The 19,917-nt window shown below is 42.1% G+C and overlaps 2 protein-coding genes across 2 annotated transcripts; both read right to left on the reverse strand.

Annotated features, from left to right (window-relative positions):
- Positions 1 to 13: 13 nt before the first annotated feature.
- Positions 14 to 3,075, reverse strand: LOC146977927 (nuclear factor 7, ovary-like). The gene is made up of 3 exons (XM_085790537.1): positions 3,005 to 3,075; positions 807 to 1,802; positions 14 to 38 (listed from the first exon to the last, which is right to left on the reverse strand). The coding sequence occupies exons 1-3, from the start codon at positions 3,073 to 3,075 to the stop codon at positions 14 to 16; spliced, it is 1,092 nt and encodes a 363-aa protein (XP_085646663.1).
- A 1,855-nt stretch (positions 3,076 to 4,930) lies between these two features.
- Positions 4,931 to 6,618, reverse strand: LOC146977928 (nuclear factor 7, ovary-like). Its single transcript, XM_085790301.1, has 2 exons — positions 6,529 to 6,618; positions 4,931 to 6,421 (listed from the first exon to the last, which is right to left on the reverse strand). Exon 2 carries the CDS (start codon positions 6,402 to 6,404, stop codon positions 5,007 to 5,009), a length of 1,398 nt encoding a protein of 465 aa, XP_085646427.1. The 5' UTR covers positions 6,405 to 6,421; positions 6,529 to 6,618; the 3' UTR covers positions 4,931 to 5,006.
- Between the last annotated feature and the right edge of the window lie 13,299 nt (positions 6,619 to 19,917).

The following is a 19,917-nucleotide window of genomic DNA, read 5'->3' on the forward strand; positions in this document are numbered from 1 at the left end:
GAGTCTTAATTCATTAGTGGAGAACTTCAAACACAGGCCTGCAGTGAAGACATGATACCTGAGAGATGTAGAGTTAGTTCAAGACACCATGACAACAGAAACACATAATTTATCAACGCTAACCCTTTTGCAGGATGTGCTTCATTTACAACTTGAAAAATAAATACATTTATACTAAATATGAACATTCATTCCTAGGCAAGTTTTGAGGAACTTGTACTGAAACTACTCCACAACATTTATTGTTATGTAGATACAGGAGACGTTAAAGACGAAGCTGAATATGAATCCAAGTCAAGACAACATTTAATTAAGTTGATTAAAGACAGGAACGAATGTACATTCAGCTTTTGTGATGAACTGACACGTTGATACATCTTAGATCATTTCATATAAACAGATACAAACTTTTTACATTAAACCAGAAACAATTTTCAACTTTTCATGTTCGACATTTTATCATCTTGAGAAGAATTGAAAATAAAGATTGATCAATGATCACCTGATCAAATGTTCAGTCATTTATAATTTTTTAGCTCATCATTCCACAAAAAGTCATAATAAGAAACGTAATGTGAAATGACTCATAGAGATAAAAAGAGTGAAAATATTTTACAGATTAAAAGTAGTAAAAATGGAAAAGTGTAATAACGAGACAGCAGGAGGACAGGTGCAGTTCAACAGGATCAATTCACTGACTTTTTCCTTTAAGAAATGAACAACATTATAAATATGATCATCCTCTTTATCTCTAACTGCTCTGCTCCACTGTCACTGACACCTTCACTGGCAACAGCTTCACTGACAGTTCATCACCAGTGAGAATGTATGGAAACATCTTCTGAGTGAAAGTGTGTGTGAAGGTGTGTATGTGTGTGTTAGTATCAGAATCAGAGAACGACAGTTTTCCTCTGTTGAAGTCCAGATTCACTCTGATCCTCTGGAACTTCTTCTGCTCTGAGAGAACAGTGGCTGGAGCTGATGGTGATAATGCTCCGTATTTATCTCCAATGACCCATATTCTCCATAATCCAGACCCAATGTTGAATCCCTTCCTCTGCACAGACTCTGGTATCACACCCAGTGCCCACCCTGTATTGTCTCCAACCTCGACATCCCAGCTGTGAGTCCCTGAGTTAAAACCCTCAGAGCCCAGGACAGAGCAGAAAGAATCAAACCTCTCTGGATTGTCAGAAAGCTGCTGTTTGACTTCTCCAAATCTCACACTAGTCAGATCTTCAGACAGGATGAGTCTTGGATGAGCAGTGTTTGGGTCCAGAACCACAGGACTGTAGGAGACCATGTCCTTCATCTTGTTCCAGATGTTGAAGGTCAGGTTGCCCAGGTGTTTGGCCTGGTCTATCAGAGCTCCTGAGTCCAGCTGTGGATCCTCCAGCAGGGGGCACTGCTGGACTCTTTCCACTGCAGCCTTGTAGTTGAGCAGAAATGAGACGCCTTCAGCTCTCAGCTTGTCCTCTGTGGCTCTGACTGTGTGTGAAAGAGCTGCTATCTCTCTGCTCAGAGCCTCCATCTTCTCCTTCATCCTCTGACTCTTCTGCTCCTCTTCCCCCCTCAGTGCAGCCATCCTGGCATCCTCTTCCTCTACTAGAAACTTGTGAAGCTTCTTAAACTGTTCCTTAATCTGCCTCTCTGTGTGTCGGGCCTGGACCTTAATGTGTTCTGCTGTTTGACCAAACTTCACTTGAACTTCTTCAAAACCCTTTAACTTCTTCTTTAAGGGCTCCAGAGTTTCCTCAAGTTCCTTCTTGGGTTTCAAAGCAGCTTCATTGATGGGTCTGAATCTGTGGTTGGTGTGTGTTTCTGAATCTCTGCAGACGAGACACACTGGCTGCTGGTGGTCCAGACAGAAGAGTTTGAGTTTCTCAGAGTGCAGACTGCAGAGAGCCTCTGAAGATCTCTGCTCTCTCTCTAGTAAGAAGCTCTCACACAGGTTCTTCAACACCAGGTTACAGGGTGGTTTCTTTCTTGAACATCTTGTCTTACAAACTGGACACAGTGGATCTTGTTTCTCTCTCCACCAGCTCTTCAGACAGTCTTTACAGAAGCTGTGGCTGCAGGACAGAACAACAGGATTTCTGAAGACCTCCGTACAGACCGGACAGCAGAGATCCTCCTCTAATCTGGAAGCCATTTGGTCTGTTAGTGAAGCTGAAAACACAGCAGACATGAAGTAGAGTCAGTCATGGCCCTCCCTCCTCTACTGACTAGACTTTAGTTTACTGTGACTCTGAGTCCAGGTTTTAGTCAAACTCACCTTCAGTGTGTGGAGTGTCAGCAGGTTGAAGCAGCAGTGTTGTAGCTGGACTCACTCTTAGGAAGTTGTTAGTTTGGTCTGAAGCTGAATCTGATCGTCTCTTCTTCAGTCTGCATCTCCAGGACTGAAGAGGAAATGCAGCAGTTTCCTGGTTTTTGAGCCATGTGGGTGGGCGGAGCTTTGTCAAACTGAATGTTCAGCAGGGTGACGCAGCAGCCCTGTTTTGTTCCTGTTTGTGGATTATTTAATGTGTAAAGTCTGAAGAAACTCAAAGTGATACATGTGGTGCAGTAAGACGCAGCAGATCAGTGGAGCAGAAACATGAAGAGAAGAAAATAGTCCAGTTTTTCAAACTTGTACTAAAGTTCAAAGAGAAGTTTAGAGCAGCAGCGACTGTTCACAAAAACTCTGTGTTGTTCTTTGTCTTCATTTTTCCCTGTTCCTGTTAATCAGTGGTTTTCTGAACAGAGTTGTGTCCCTACAGATTTCTTCAGAGGCCTGTTCACAGACCACTCTTAACAACCCCCAGTACAATATGCCAATTCAGCAGTTCACACATTATGGATGGATGGATCCTCCTGCAGTCAGATCTGGACTCTGATCACATGGATGAGTTTTGGCTCACAGGAGTTGGCCAGCTTCTTTAGGACTCTACCTGACGGACCTCAGAACCAGGCCTAGGAGCAGTGGTGGTGGGATTTCTCCTGTATGTTAAGTTGTTGCTGTTACCTGTTGACCACGTGCTGCGCTGTCAAAACACCTATGAAAACAAATGTAGCTTTGTAGGGGACGAAGGCCATTAACTCACTGATGGAAAGAACTAAGATGATTTAGTCAGTTTTTAAATACTTATACTTAAAGGGACAACGAGGGGTTTCTATTTGGTTATAAAAAAGTCTCACGTTAATGTGGATGAATCTACGCTACCCACACTTGTTAATGGGCCCATTTTCGATAAATATATCGTTTTGTCTCTATCGTTATTTTGTTATTATTAGTGGTGGCGAGTCATGCGAATAACGCCGTCGAATCGCTGTTTGTGGTCGGAAATACGACGGTATGTGATCGTCTTCGGACCTCTGACTTTAATTCTTGATGAATGAAAACATGACTCTGACTTGTAAACTGACTAGGAGCTTTATTTTGCTTTTATGTGTAAATAAAAGACCACATAACTAATTAATGTGCAACAAGTTACATCTCTAATTGAATAAGAATTCAAAATTAACTGTACATTAACCAGTTAATCATTACAATGTAGAAATCAGTCAGACTGAGTTTTTCTACTTTCAGTACATTTACGTTAATAGACAGAAATATTTCAGACTGCAAAGTGTTCTTTTTTTACATAATTAGATTAACCCCTTGGTCGCACTGCACGCGGAAGCTGCGCGCGCGCACTGCGCGCGGCATCTCGGGCGTGTGGTAATACACTACAGGCGCTAGGGTGGTCGCACTGGGAGCGTACTTCTCCTCCTCTCTCTGCGCCGGTCAGACATCGACTGCAGTCGTTCATACTCGTATTCACTCGGTTTTCCACACACACGTCATTTTAAACATATGTGTGTGTGTCTCATGTGCAGACGCAACGGTCAAATATGTATAGATGGACAAGCAACAACTTAATTAATCATCATTTAATTATTTTATTTTGAAAATTGACCGGATTCTCTCGCCTTTTCTGTGCCCGACTTCCTGTCTGGTACGATCTGGTCTATCCAGCTTGACAGACGGCGCTCTTGGTGCGTGCGGCTCGCGTGAAAAATAGAAATGAGCAGCGCGAGATGTGCGACCAGGCAGACCGGTTAACATGTGCGCCGATCTGAAACTGCCTCCGCTCCAGGGCGCTGCGCTTCGGTTCCGCGTCCAGTGCGACCAGGGGCTAGGATGTAAGACGTGTTGTGTATTCAGTGATGGAGGAACTTCAGAGAACTGTTTACCTGTAATGATCTGAAATCTGATTTGAGAGAGTCTTAATTCATTAGTGGAGAACTTCAAACACAGGCCTGCAGTGAAGACATGATACCTGAGAGATGTAGAGTTAGTTCAAGACACCATGACAACAGAAACACAGAATTTATCAACGCTAACCCTTTTGCAGGATGTGCTTCATTTACAACTTGAAAAATAAATACATTTATACTAAATATGAACATTCATTCCTAGGCAAGTTTTGAGGAACTTGTACTGAAACTACTCCACAACATTTATTGTTATGTAGATACAGGAGACGTTAAAGACGAAGCTGAATATGAATCCCAGTCAAGACAACATTTAATTAAGTTGATAAAAGACAGGAACGAATGTACATTCAGCTTTTGTGATGAACTGACAGGCTGATGCATCTTAGATCATTTCATATAAACAGATACAAACTTTTTACATTAAACCATACCATAAACACTTTTCAACTTTTCATGTTCGACATTTTATCATCTTGAGAAGAATTGAAAATAAAGATTGATCAATGATCACCTGATCAAATGTTGAGTAATTTATCATTTTTTAACTCATCACTTCACACAGTCATAATAACAAACGTAATGTGAAATGACTCAAAAGATTAAAAAAAAGTGAAAATATTTTACACATGAAGTAGTAAAAAAAAAAAAAAAGGGAAAAGTGTAATAACGAGGCAGCAGGAGGACAGGTGCAGTTTAACAGGTTCAATTCACTGACTTTTCCCTTTAAGAAATGAACAACATGATAAATATGATCATCTTCTTTATCTCTAACTGCTCTGCTCCACTGTCACTGACACCTTCACTGGTAACAGCTTCAATGGGAGTTCATCACCAATGTTAATGAATGGAAACATCTTCTGAGTGAAAGTGTGTGTGAAGGTGTGTATGTGTGTGTTAGTATCAGGATCAGAGAACGACAGTTTTCCTCTGTTGAAGTCCAGATTCACTCTGATCCTCTGGATCTTCTTCTTCACTGGGAGAACAATGACTGGAGCTGATGGTGAACCTGCTTTGTATTTACCTCCAGTGAACCATAACTCCCATAATCCAGACTCTATCTTGTCTCCCTTCCTCTGCACAGACTCTGGTAACACACCCAGTGACCACACTGTACTGTCTCCAACCTCAACATCCCAGCTGTGAGTCCCTGAGTTAAAACCCTCAGAGCCCAGGACAGAGCAGTAAGTATCAATCCTCTCTGGATTGTCAGGAAGCTGCTGTTTGTCCCCTCCTGTCACACTGGTCAGATCTCCAGACAGGATGAGTCCTGGATGAGCAGTGTTTGGGTCCAGAACCACAGGACTGTAGGAGACCATGTCCTTCATCTTGTTCCAGATGTTGAAGGTCAGGTTGCCCAGGTGTTTGGCCTGGTCTATCAGAGCTCCTGAGTCCAGCTGTGGATCCTCCAGCAGGGGGCGCTGCTGGACTCTTTCCACTGCAGCCTTGTAGTTGAGCAGAAATGAGACGCCTTCAGCTCTCAGCTTGTCCTCTGTGGCTCTGACTGTGTGTGAAAGAGCTGCTATCTCTCTGCTCAGAGCCTCCATCTTCTCTTTCATCCTCTGACTCTTCTGCTCCTCTTCCTCCCTCAGTGCAGCCATCCTGGCCTCCTCTTCCTCTTCTAGAAACTGGTGAAGCTTCTTAAACTGCTCCTTAATCTGCCTCTCTGTGTGTCGGGCCTGGACCTTAATGTGTTTTGCTGTTCGACCAAACTTCACTTGAACTTCTTCAAAACCCTTTAACTTCTTCTTTAAGGGCTCCAGAGTTTCCTCAAGTTCCTTCTTGGGTTTCAAAGCAGCTTCATTGATGGGTCTGAATCTGTGGTTGGTGTGTGTTTCTGAATCTCTGCAGACAAGACACACTGGCTGCTGATGGTCCAGACAGAAGAGTTTGAGTTTCTCAGAGTGCAGACTGCAGAGAGCCTCTGAAGATCTCTGCTCTCTATCTAGTAAGAAGCTCTCACACAGGTTCTTCAACACCAGGTTACAGGGTGGTTTCTTTCTTGAACATCTTGTCTTACAAACTGGACACAGTTTATCTTGTTTCTCTCTCCACCAGCTCTTCAGACAGTCTTTACAGAAGCTGTGGCTGCAGGACAGAACAACAGGATCTCTGAAGACCTCCTTACAGAACGGACAGCAGAGATCCTCCTCTGATCTGGAAGCCATTTAGTCGGTGAGTGAAGCTGAAAACACAGCAGACAGGAAGTAGAGTCAGTCATGGCTCCCCTCCCTCCTACTGACTAGACTTTAGTTTACTGTGACTCTGAGTCAAAGTTTTAGTCAAACTCACCTTCAGTGTGTGGAGTGTCAGCAGGTTGAAGCAGCAGTGTTGTAGCTGGACTCACTCACAGGAAGTTGTTAGTTTGGTCCGAAGCTGAATCTGATCGTCTCTTCTTCAGTCTGCTTTTCCAGGACTGAAGAAGTGCAACATGTAATCCAACATTCAAAACTTATAAAAACATAACACAACATGCAAAATGGTATTTACACAATAAAATAAAGAAAACATGCAATAAAAACTGACCCCGTCACACAAGCAGTGATCACCAAGGTAGGAATCGAACCCACAACCTCTTGGTCAGTAGACTTTCACTCTGCCTCTAGGCCACAGTGTACACACAGTTGCAAAGACTGTTGTCTGTTGATGAGCTGCACTCTGTCTCACTCTGAAGTTAACGAGCCCAAAGCTGCGCCTGTTGGAAACACACTATGTAAACACCAAGAAAGCTTGAGAGTCAAGCTTGAATGACTTACAATTAAAATTTCTGTGAATTTCAGGCTGAGAGCAGCAGTTTCAACATGAAGCAAGTTATCAGAAGTCAACAGAGGATGACTGGGAAAATAATTCACTATAATTGTTGTTTAGGCAAGATTTGAACCAGCAACCTTCAGGTCTAACCTCTAGGCTACAGACACAGACAGTATGTGAGGGGCAAAGAAAACCTTTAATAAGAGGATCACTGGCTTCTGCTTTTAAAAAAAGTAAGAAAAGTGCAGAAATTAGCCACACCAAGTAAGAACAGGACTTTTTTGTGGCCTGTGACTATTTTTTGGTGAATTAAAACAAATTAAAAAGCACTTAACAGCAAGTTACAAAGTTGAGCTCCTTCTCCTGCTGCTGTGAAAAAAATGCATTGGGGTGAATGAGAGCAGAGAGCTCCCTGGCTGCATTTAAAAAATATTTAGGGTCCGGGCAGCGCAGCTGCCTGGACACTATTGTATTCCTAGGAATTCTTCTTCTTCTTCTTCTTTCTTCTTCTTCTTCCAAGGAAGTCATACTTCCCATGGGCGAAAACTCACCAAACTTTACAGAAACGTCCGACCCCATGCCAGATTCACTCAACTCCAAGGACATGTGCCCCTGCCCCCATGTGCTGTCTAGATGCAATTTATGTATTAACAGATTTTTGTTTAGATAACAGAACTTTTTGACCATTTTTGAAATCTGCGTTCACAACTTCTGCCCGGACACTGACTCCCTGAGTCTATATGAGAAGACACACACCATGTCTCACTTCCAGATAATTAGCTCACTGAGTTAAGCGCTGGTTTGTGGTGCGAGGGGGTGTGGGTTCAAGACCCAGCAAGAGTAATGATGATAATGACACATCAAGATGCCAGATTCCTCATGGTGACATCACAGCAAGCCTCTAAATTAAAACAAAAAACAAATAGCTTGGCCCGGACCATGGGCGAAAGCTCACTAAATTTTGCACAAAGGTCCAGTGTCATCTTCTTCTTTCTACTTCCAAGGAAATCATACTTCCCATGGGTGAAAACTCACCAAACCTTACAGAAATGTCCAACCCCATGCCAGATCCCATGTATTATCAGATTTTTGTTTAGATAACAGAATTTCTGACATTTTGACCATTTTCGAAATCTGCCTTGACAACAGCTGCCCAGGCATTGACCCCCTGAGTGGATAAATGAAGCTACACAGCAGGTCTCACTACCAGCCAATTAGCTCAGCGAGTTAGGAGCTGGTTCTTGGTGTCAGAGGCTGTGGGTTCGAGACCCAGCAAGGGTGATGATGATGATGATGACAGATCAAAATGTCAGTTGTCCTCAACACGAAACACAAGACAATTGTCCTAATGGTGGCATCACAGCAAGCTTCTAAATTTAAAAATCCATATAGCTTGGACTGGACCATGTGCGAAGGCTTCTAACATCTTAGAGTCACATAGATGTTTAACAAATACATATCATTATTTTATCTCAAAAACTGATTTTTCTTTTTACTGTGGTTTCAAATCTGCCTACACAACAGTGAATGGCTTACTCAATTTGTGAAGCTACTGTTGAACTGCCACTTGCCAATTAGCTCAGTGCGATAGACAAAGGTCTTTGGTTCCCGAGGTTGTGGGTTCAATCCTCAACTAATGCAAATTTGACATTATAAGGACAACTGTCTTGTTTTCCTATTCTCCTGTTTGTTGCTCAGAATTGCCTAAATTTGCCCAAAAGTAGCCCGGACCCGACCCATCGCTGCGCAGCAGCTATAATTTAAATTATAGCTGTGCAGCTATAATTTAAATTATAGCTGCTGCGCAGCGATGGGTTGACAGATCACAGATCAAAATGTCAGATGTCCTCAACACGAAACACAAGACAGTTGTCCTAATCGTGGCATCACAGCAAGCCTCTAAATTTAAAAATCCAAATAGCTTGGACTGGACCATGTGCGAAGGCTCACCAAATTTTGCACAAAGGTCCAGTGTCATCTTCTTCTTTCTACTTCCAAGGAAATCATACTTCCCATCGGTGAAAACTCACCAAACCTTACAGAAATGTCCAATGTATGTATGTATTTGTTATGTATATTGTTAAACATCTACTGTGACTCTAAGATATTAGGAGCCTTCACACATGGTCCAGTCCAAGCTATTTGGATTTTTAAATTTAGAGGCTTGCTGTGATGCCACCATTAGGACAATATTCTTGTGTTGAGGACATCTGACATTTTGATCTGTCATCATCATCATCACCCTTGCTGGGTCTCGAACTCACAATCTCTGACACCAAGAACCAGCTCCTAACTTGCTGAGCTAATTGGCTGGTAGTAAGACCTGCTGTGTAGCTTCATTTATCCACTCAGGGAGTCAATGCCCGGGTAGCTGTTGTCAAGGCAGATTTTGAAAATGGTCAAAATGTCAGAAATTCTGTTATCTAAACAAAAATCTGATAATACATGGGATCTGGCATGGAGTTGGACATTTCTGTAAGGTTTGGTGAGTTTTCACCCATGGGAAGTATGATTTCCTTGGAAGTAGAAAGAAGATGACACTGGACCTTTGTGCAAAATTTGGTGAGCCTTCGCACATGGTCCAGTCCAAGCTATTTGGATTTTTAAATTTAGAGGCTTGCTGTGATGCCACGATTAGGACAACTGTCTTGTGTTTCGTGTTGAGGACATCTGACATTTTGATCTGTCATCATCATCATCACCCTTGCTGGGTCTCGAACTCACAACCTCTGACACCAAGAACCAGCTCCTAACTCGCTGAGCTAATGAGCGAGCTAATCGCTGGTAGTGAGACCTGCTGTGTAGCTTCATTTATCGACTCAGGGGTCAATGCCTGGGCAGCTGTTGTCAAGGCAGATTTCGAAAATGGTCAAAATGTCAGAAATTCTGTTATCTAAACAAAAATCTGATAATACATGGGATCTGGCATGGGGTTGGACATTTCTGTAAGGTTTGGTGAGTTTTCACCCATTTAGAGGCTTGCTGTGATGTCACCATGAGGATTCTGGCATTTTGATGTGTCATTATCATCATCACCCTTGATGGGTTTTGAACCCACATTCCCTCGCACCACAAACCAGCGCTTAACTCACTGAGCTAATTATCCGGAAGTGAGACATGGTGTGTGACTTCTCAAATAGACTCAGGGAGTCAGTATCCGGGCAGCTGTTGTAGAGGCAGATTACAAAAATGGTCAAAATGTCAGAAATTCTGTTATCGAAACAAAAATCTGTTAATACATAAATTGCATCTAGACAGCTTGAGGACATCTGACATTTTGATCTGTCATCATCATCATCATCACCCTTGCTGGGTCTCAAACTCACAATCTCTGACACCAAGAACCAGCTCTTAACTCGCTGAGCTAATTAGCTGGTAGTGAGAGCAGCTGTGTAGCTTCATTTATCCACTCATGGAGTCAATGCCCGGGCAGCTGTTGTGATGAAATGGTCAAAATGTCCGAAATTCAGTCATCTAAACAAAAATCTGATAATACATAAATTGCATCTTGACAGCATGGAAATGTTGGTGATTTGTTTTTAATGATAAGTGTTTTGCTTCATAAGAGAAAATGTGATGTTTAAACATTCCACTCTCACATTGACTGCAAAGACTTGTCCTATTTTAATGATCTTGGTATCAAATAATACATTTTTCACTATGCAGAATCCAAATTTGGACCCATGGACTTACTCACTGGCTTCCTTGTACCATATATCAGTCCTGGAATCCTAATATTATGCTAAATTAGAGGTTAATTATGTCTGACTCGGCTAAAATGCACGGCAGTGTATATCGTAGTAGTGTTAGAGGTTTAGTATGTGTAGCATATTCCTGTGCTAGGCTTCCAAGCTGGATATGACACAATTAGGTGTGTATGTGTGTGTAGGCCCCCACATACTAGACTCCGCGGACTCAATGCAGACCCAAAGCGGATACAGTATTGCATTTCAGAATACAATTGCAAAGACTTGTCCTATTTGAATGATCTTGGTGTCAAATAATACATTTTTCACTATGTAGAATCCGAATTTGGACCCATGGACTTACTCACTGGCTTCCTTGTACCATTTATCAGTGCTTTCTAATAAGCTTAGCATCTAGTGTAGATTACATGTAGTCATCACCAGCTCCATGTCAAATCATAGTGTCCCTGGTAGATCTCCACAAAATCACAACAACCTGATCAGCATTAGGCCTTCAGCTGCTTATCCTGGCCCATCTGTGTTAAACCCTTGTACATTTCTCCATACTTCTACAAGTGCTGTGACTCAAATGTCACTCATCAATGTCAGATCACTCTCAAACAAAAGTCTCATTCTAAATTACTTTATTTCAACTCACAACCTGGACTCCTTATGTCTTACTGAAACCTGGAAAAGACCTGGTGATATCAGCTCATTTTCTGCATTGTGTCCTCCGAACTTTACATTTCTTAACTCACCACACACCAATGGCCAGGGAGGGGGACTTAAATTTAACAAATCATTCATTGAAGAATTTTCCCACTTTTTATCATCAGTGCTCATTAATTCTGACAATGTAATAATTCTAGGTGACTTCAACATCTATGTCTGCTGTCCTTCTAATGCACTTACCTGTGATTTTCTGCATGTAATTGAGTCTTTCAATCTTACCCAGTCTGTCACAGAACCTACTCATGTGCATGGTCATACTCTTGATTTTAACATCTGGTCTCCCTGACCTGATTGTTCAAGTCAATAGTTATGTTCTGTCTGATCATTGGCCAATGATGTTCTCCACGTCATTTCTATGTGAGGCTCCAAAACCTAGTCAACCATGTTGCTATTCCAGGTCTATTACTCGCACTGCCAGCCAGGTGAGGGTTAGTAATGATTAACATCTCTAGACTCTGGTGATCATTGCATCTTGATTCTATTAAATCTTTCAGCAGCTTTCAATACTGTAGACCACCCCATCCTCTAAGACCACCTAGAACATCTTGTTGGTATCCAGGGAATGGCCCTTCAGTGGTTTTCCTCATATCTCCAAGGTCAATCAGCCTCTGTCCAAATGCACAATATGTACTCTTCCTCTGCATCCATCCCTTGTGGGGTTCCACAAGGCTCCATCTTAGGACCTATTTTTATTCTTTTTATACATGCTTCCTCTGGGCTCGATAAGAAATACAATATCTCTTACCACTGTTATGCCGATGATTCACAGTTACATCTCCCGATGAAAATATCTGACTTGGGTAGTATCAGTGCACTACTAGTATACATAAAGGACATCAAATCTTGGATAGCTCAAAGTTTCCTTCAGCTCAATCAAAATAAAACTGAGCCCCTAGTTTTTGGCCCCACAGAGACTTCCTCCTCCATCATCAGTGCTCTTGGTCCTCTGTCTTCACATTTAAAACCACATGCAAAAAACCTTGGTGTCATCTTTGACTCTGGATTTAAATTCGACAAACACATAAATTCAGTAGTCAGCACAAGCTTCTTCCGTCTAAGATCCATTGCAAAAGTCAAATCATTCCTGTCAGCCATTTAGAATGGTTCACGCCTTCATTTCCTCCTGACTAGACTACTGTAATTCTCTCTACTCCGGAATCACCCAATCAGCCCTATCCCGTTTACAGTTAATCCAAAATGCAGCAGCAAGACTCATCACTGGTACCAGAAAGATCAACCATATCTCTCCTATATTGGCCACACTTCACTGGTTACCTGTTAAATATAGGATTTATTTTAAGATACTTTTATTTGTTTTTAAAACACTACATGTATTAGCACCTGATTATATTTCAGAACTCCTCATCCCCTACTCTACCTCTTGTCTGCTCAGATCCACTGACAAGTCATTGCTGTTCATCCCACCTACAAAACTAAAAACAAGAGGTGACAGAGTCTTTTCAGTTATTGGTCCCAAACTATGGAATAGTCTCCCACAAACAATCAGATCTTCACCCTCCACAGACATCTAAGGGCGCTTTCACACCTAATAGTCCGGACCAAGGTCCGGACTTAATTTTTTTTTTTGTTACATTGTTTCCATATAGTCCAGTAAAGTTCGCTTTCACACTGCTATTATGACAGCGGACTAAAGGATCTACCGACGTCATGACGGATGAGCTTGCATCTGACGTTAGAATAGAAAGTGCTCTGAAAAAATTAAAATTAAAATATGTGTAAAAAAAAAAGAAGAAAAAATATAGCCTACTGCTGGAAAGCACGCTGTGGTTTGTAATCGCGGTGCAGAAGAGTGAGTTTAGAGCTGATGAAAGGAGAGAAAAAAAGAGGGTTGTGCCGCGGCGAAATGCTCTCATTGATCAGAGTGGCAGCGATCAGTGATCAGCTGTTTTGTGTAGTGGAGGGGAACACACACACGCTATGCGCACACAGACGCTACGCGCACACACGCGCGATCCTCCTGTCAGATGCGGCCGCATCTCTCCAGGTCACTTGTGTGTGAGTGTGAGAGAAATAAAAACTCTGACTTGCTGGGGCAGGCGTTGTTTGGTGTCACACGCTGATAAATATCCGTCTTTTTCAGACTTTTTTCGGCGGAAAAAATATATGACCCGAATATATTATATTCGAATATATTATATTCGGGTCATTACATAAAAAAAATAGGCTAGCCTATATAAATAAAATGCATGTATCGTTTGGGGATTTATATTAAACACTCTACTGTTTAATTTCGTGTAAACGTTTACAAGTGTAGCCTACACTGACACACCCATCCCTCTGACCAAATCTGGATATAATATGATCTCCTCCTCTCCCCAAGTGTTGCCGCTGGTTGCCACGGCTCCTCTTTCCTTTTTTTCTGTTTATTTACTTTTTTCGGCACGAGCGCATCTAACGTTATTTCCTGTATTTGGTCTGATAGTTCGAACCTTCCAAAAAATTGCTTTTCAGCAGCAGCGGACCTTGGTCCAGGATAGTCCGGACCGAGACCACCTCCTGAGGCTGGACCAAAGACTCGGTCTTCAGTCCGGACCGTGGTCCGGGGGAGCTTTCACACCTGTCAATTTGATCCGAACTATCTGGAAAGTCCGAAAGTCCGGACCAAACGAGGTAGGTGTGAAAGCCCCCTAAAACTCAGCTAAAAACTTATCTCTTCTCTCTGGCTTTTAATTCAGTCTCATTGGAACCTCCCATACCATCATACCGTCATTCCCCCTCACTTGTTGTTTTTAATGTTTCTTTGTGTCTGTCCCGTCTTTGTTTGAATTAATCTTGTATGTAAAGCACTTTGGTCAACACCTGTTGTTTTTAAATGTGCTCTAGAAATAAAATTGACTTGACTTGACTTGACTAATAGCGACGGGGGATCACTCTTTGTCTAGTCTGTACTCTTCGACCTGTTCGGCTTGGGTAACCCTGCCAGGAGTACAAGACTCCCCCCAACATTTTTTAACATGAAAATTCAGATTCTACATAGTGAAAAATGTATTCTTTGACACCAAGATCATTCAAATAGGACAAGTCTTCGCAATTGTATTCCGAAATGCAATATTACTGTATTCGCTTTGGGTTTGCATGGAGTCCGCGGAGTCTAGTATGTGGGGGCCTACACACACATACACACCTAATTGTGTCATATCCAACTTGGAAGCCTAGTACAGGAATATGCTACACATACTAAATCTCTAACACTACTACGATATACTCTACCGTGCATTTTAGCCGAGTCAGACATAATTAACCTCTAATTTAGCATTCCAGGACTGATATATGGTACAAGGAAGCCAGTGAGTAAGTCCATGGGTCCAAATTTGGATTCTGCATAGTGAATAAATGTATTATTTGATACCAAGATCATTAAAATAGGACAAGTCTTTGCGATTGTATTCCGAAATGCAATTTTACTGTATATTCAATGGCGGCCATCTTGAAAAATGGCCGCCATCTTTAATTTTTAGGTGGCTAACGGGTTTTATCAAAAGAGCAATCCCTAAGGAGTATGTGTGCCAATTTTGGTGCTTGTTTCCAGAAGTTAACGATTATTACAGTTATCTGCCCCACTAGGTTGAGACTTTGATGAATATGAGATTTTTCAATGATGCTTAAAATAAAAAGAAATGAGTAGAAATGAGCCACACCAAGTAAGAAGAGGGCTTTTTTGTGATCTGTGACTATTTTTTGGTGAATTAAAACGAATTAAAAAGCACTTAACAGCAAGTTACAAAGTTGAGCTCCTTCTCCTGCTGCTGTGAAAAAAATGCATTGGGCTGAATGAGAGCAGAGAGCTCCCTGGCTGCATTTAAAAAATATTTAAAATTATTATCTAAGTCTCTTTGCATTTTTGACCAGAATTTTAGCCAGAAGACAAGTGTGGCTACAAAACTGGAGACAATCATGTGTCTAGAGTTTAATTTGTGGCCATGCTGACAGTTTAGCCAGAAAAACTCTAGAATGTTTTTTTTTGCCTCTCTCCACTCTGGCTGAGGATGTCACCACTCTAGCTCTGCTCGTTAGACGCAACACACACACAATATAAAGCTGGATTTTGTCAAAAAAATTTATGATTTTAAAACTGCCAAATATCAGAAACTGTTGAATATTTCAATAAGCTGAGTCATAGAGGAACACTTAAAAAGTTTGTCTACAGCTTAGAATTTGAATGAAGTCTCTAGCAGAAAGTATGGTGAAGCTTTAGTGGCTGATAGAAGTAAGAAGATTTGAAGAGTTTGAAAACTGTTCCAATGGATTCTCTATGGGGAAAAAAAAAATCAGAAATAGTTGAATATTGCAAAAAAAGTATGAATATTTGAAAAGAGAAAAGTAATTCCGATAATGTCCAGAAAAAGCTGCACGATTTGATGTATGAATTGTTGAAATAGCAGAAAGTATGAAGGACTAGAAGAAGACCGTAAAAAAACCGAAAGAATGCTTTCAGCATTCACACTAATTAATGATTTTGAATAACTTCCCAGCTCTGTTGTTTATATATTTAACTCGTAATCAACCTGGTCCAATGTCCAAGTCAACATACAAGGCATAAAATGTAAAAAAAAAAAAAAAAACTATAATATTGTACATTGTCATAAATATGAATAAACAGAGTGAGATATAAAGTGGCCATTCAAAATGTGGAGAAACATTATGTAAATACATAAACTACACATTTGTTTTCTTCTGTTCTAGTCAATGAATTTCTAAGACGCACAAACACACACACTCATTTCTGGAACCTCTGTGGTGAACACACTTAAAATAGAGTAGTGAGACTCTCCTTCCTGAAGGTTAAAGGTGTTGACCATGATGCAACCACAGTGTGAGACGCCATGACTCGGAGGTCACAAGCCAGAAAGTAGAGTTTCACAGTCCAATGTGTGTCCACATGTGTGCGCTGTTCATTAAAACTTCCTCTCAACATTTTTTTTTTTATTGTATATCAAATTAGTCAAAAAAAGGAATCAATATGTATAAGTTAGGCAAGCTGCAGTTCCTCTCCTGACCACTAGAGTGAGTCAGTCTCCATAGACTCACATGTTAAAATGTCATTTAACTAGTATCAACATTTACATTTTAAATCAAGGTATATGTAATTGTGGGTGTGGCCACTTTGAGTGACAGGTGGGTAAAGCAAAGTCTCGGCTTCACACCTGCTCCACCTCTATGCCCATATTTGGGGTGAATTCCAATTCCCCCCTTAGCCCTATAGCCGTTGGCCCTACCCCTACGTGCACGTTCACGTTAAGTGGTGGTGTCCTGATTCTGGTCCAGACGAGGGTTAGGGGGAAGTGGTAGAGCTATCTCGCCCTTAAAACGGAGATTTTCAGAGGCACACTTCAAACCGAGGGGTAGTTTCCCAGAATGCATCTCGCAGCAACCGGCAGCTGTTTTATTTTTCGCTGTAGAGCTGTTATTACTTTGTTAAGTTTTAATATTTTTTCATGCGAGAAAGTAACTGTTTAGATCCCCAATGTGCGGTCGGTTTATCCACATGACGGCTGTTTAGACGTTTGCTCCAGATCAACGGCTCATCACAGAGACACCACCCGTCCGGAGAGCTCGTCAGCCGGCCAACCTCTGTCGTCATCCCGGGAGAAAAGACGATCGCTAATTAACTTACCCGCAGGTTTTTAGAGGTTTACCACCGGGTAGTTACATTCTTTTTAGGAGATAAATGCTGGTCTGAAATGTAACAATTGTGGCAGTCGCATTAATGTGAAGCTTCATGTGTGCATTGGACAGAGGAGCAGTGCTGCCTGGGGGCTCTGTAGCCTACGTACAGAAACCACCACATTTACATTAAGTTAACATGGTTTTGAACACAGGATTTGTGGCAAAAGCTCGTCACGTCTGCTTATGTGAAAGCCAGCAGAGACGACTGATGACGTATGTGACTGTTGAAGGGGTGTCCCAATTCGTAGGGGTTGACTTTCAAACTCTACGAATTGTAGCTCCGTTTTAAGGGGCAAGGGTTAAGGGCTAGGGCTAGGGGTAGGGATGAAAAATAGAATTGGAATTGGGCAGTACTGGTTCTGGTACTGGTTCTGGTAGCTACTGCTACTGGTACTGGTACTGGTACTGGTTCTGGTACTGGTACTGGTTCTGGTTCTGGTTCTGGTTCTGGTTCTGGTTCTGGTTCTGGTACTGGTACTGGTACTGGTACCGTATCTGGTTCTGGTTCTGGTACTGATTGTGGTACTGGTACTGATTCTGGTTCTGGTACTGGTACCGTATCTGGTTCTGGTTCTGGTTCTGGTTCTGGTACTGGTTCTGGTTCTGGTTCTGGTACTGGTACTGGTTCTGGTTCTGGTACTGGTACTGGTACTGGTTCTGGTTCTGGTACTGGTTCTGGTACTGGTACCGTATCTGGTTCTGGTTCTGGTACTGGTTCTGGTACTGGTTCTGGTACTGGTACTGGTTCTGGTTCTGGTTCTGGTACCGTATCTGGTTCTGGTACTGGTTCTGGTTCTGGTTCTGGTACTGGTACCGTATCTGGTTCTGGTTCTGGTACTGGTTCTGGTTCTGGTTCTGGTACTGGTACTGGTACTGGTACTGGTACTGGTACTGGTACCGTATCTGGTTCTGGTTCTGGTACTTCTACTTGTACTGGTACTGGTTCTGGTTCTGGTACTGGTTCTGGTTCTGGTACTGGTACTGTATCTGGTTCTGGTTCTGGTACTGGTACTGGTTCTGGTTCTGGTTCTGGTTCTGGTTCTGGTACTGGTACTGGTTCTGGTACTGGTACTTGTTCTGGTTCTGGTTCTGGTACTGGTACTGGTACTGGTTCTGGTACTGGTGCTGGTACTGGTTCTGATACTGGTACTGGTACTAGTACTCGTTCTGGTTCTGGTACTGGTTCTGGTACTGGTTCTGGTTCTGGTACTGGCACTGGTTCTGGTACAGGTTCTGGTTCAGTACTGGTTCTGGTACTGGTACTGGTACTGGTACTGGTTCTGGTTCTGGTACTGTTACTGGTACTGGTTCTGGTTCTGGTACTGGTACTGGTTCTGGTACTGGTTCTGGTACCGGTATTGGTACTGGTTCTGGTTCTGGTAGTGGTTCAGTACTGGTTCTGGTTCTGGTACTGGTACCGGTACTGGTTCTGGTACCGGTACTGGTTTTGGTTCTGGTACTGGTACTGGTACTGGTTCTGGTACTGGTACTGGTACTGGTACTGGTTCTAGTACTGGTACTGGTACTGGTTCTGATACTGGTACTGGTACTGGTACTGGTAATAGTTCTGGTACTGGTACTGGTTCTGGTAATAATTCTGGTATTGGTACTGGTTCTGGTACTGGTACTGGTACTGGTTCTGATACTGGTACTGGTACTGGTACTGGTACTGGTTCTGGTAATAATTCTGGTATTGGTACTGGTTCTGGTACTGGTACTGGTATTGGTACTGGTACTGGTACTGGTAATAGTTCTGGTACTGGTACTGGTTCTGGTAATAATTCTGGTATTGGTACTGGTACTGGTTCTGGTAATAATTCTGGTATTGGTACTGGTAATAGTTCTGGTACTGGTACTGGTTCTGGTAATAATTCTGATACTGGTACAGGTTCTGGTTCTGGTACTGGTACTGGTACTGGGCGTTAGTGGGTGGAGTCAGACACAGCAAAAATGGCGACAACTAAATTTTAACCTTATTTACAACCAGTTCTCTGGAAGCTCTCACTTTATGAAGTTTTAAGAGATTTTATCATTTTATACAATTTAAAGTAAAGTTTTAAAGAGGAAACAAAGATTTGTTGGTCTTCCGGTGGAGGTTTCTGTGTCGTTGTGTACTCCAGTTCTCAGCTTCACAATCTCTTTATATAATAAGTCCGTCGCTCATTAAAAGTTGAATGGAGCGGCTCGGTGTTTGACTCATGTACTGTAAATGACTTGAACTCAACTCTCTCCAGCCAATGGATCTGCTAGAAATTATCCCTCGTACACATCACATGGCATTGTTTCATTTATTTGCGTAGACGGGGAGGGTGACTCATTCATTCAGACTGCACACCCATTACAGACAAAAAAAGAGAGAGAGAGAGAGAGGGATGGAGACAGAGAGAGGGAGAGAAAGAGAGAGCAGCACCTACCATTGAGCCAAACTTGAGGCCAACCTCTCTCCTCCTCCTCCTCCTCCTCCTCCTCCTCCTCCCATCTCATTCTTTCCTACATGGGCACTCACAGATGAGTTTGCAGACAGAGCAGTAAGTAACAGACTTCAGGACGACCAGGACGTCTCAGAGGACGAGATAAGACAGAAACTTTGAAGTCATTTTATCTTCTTCTTCTCCTTCAGATTTAAAAAGGTAAATCTTTCTTTCACATCCGTCACCTGCTTTTATTTTTCTTTTGTTGCAACGACTTTTCTTTGATATTTGGGTGGAGTCGATCGAACCCCTCCCATGTCTTTTGATTAATCTCTCTTTTTTTTGCCGCCTTTTGTTTGTTTTTGTTTAATTGCACTCCAAAGTTTAAGACTTTTCAATAACCAATGAGTATT

The sequence above is a fragment of the Trachurus japonicus genome, chromosome 11 (genome assembly GCF_045865225.1).
Source record: "Trachurus japonicus isolate A0001 chromosome 11, Traja_1.0".
Classification (NCBI taxonomy): domain Eukaryota; kingdom Metazoa; phylum Chordata; class Actinopteri; order Carangiformes; family Carangidae; genus Trachurus; species Trachurus japonicus.

Coding starts and splice junctions, on each gene's coding strand:
- LOC146977927 (XM_085790537.1), bottom strand. CDS start 3,075: ATGGCCTTCGTCCCCTACAAAGCTACATTTGTTTTCATAGGTGTTTTG. Junction 1,803..3,004: donor GCGCAGCACGTGGTCAACAG/GTAACAGCAACA, acceptor CACCAACCACAG/ATTCAGACCCATCAATGAAG. Junction 39..806: donor ATTCTCACTGGTGATGAACT/GTCAGTGAAGCT, acceptor TCTTCACTGCAG/GCCTGTGTTTGAAGTTCTCC.
- LOC146977928 (XM_085790301.1), bottom strand. CDS start 6,404: ATGGCTTCCAGATCAGAGGAGGATCTCTGCTGTCCGTTCTGTAAGGAG.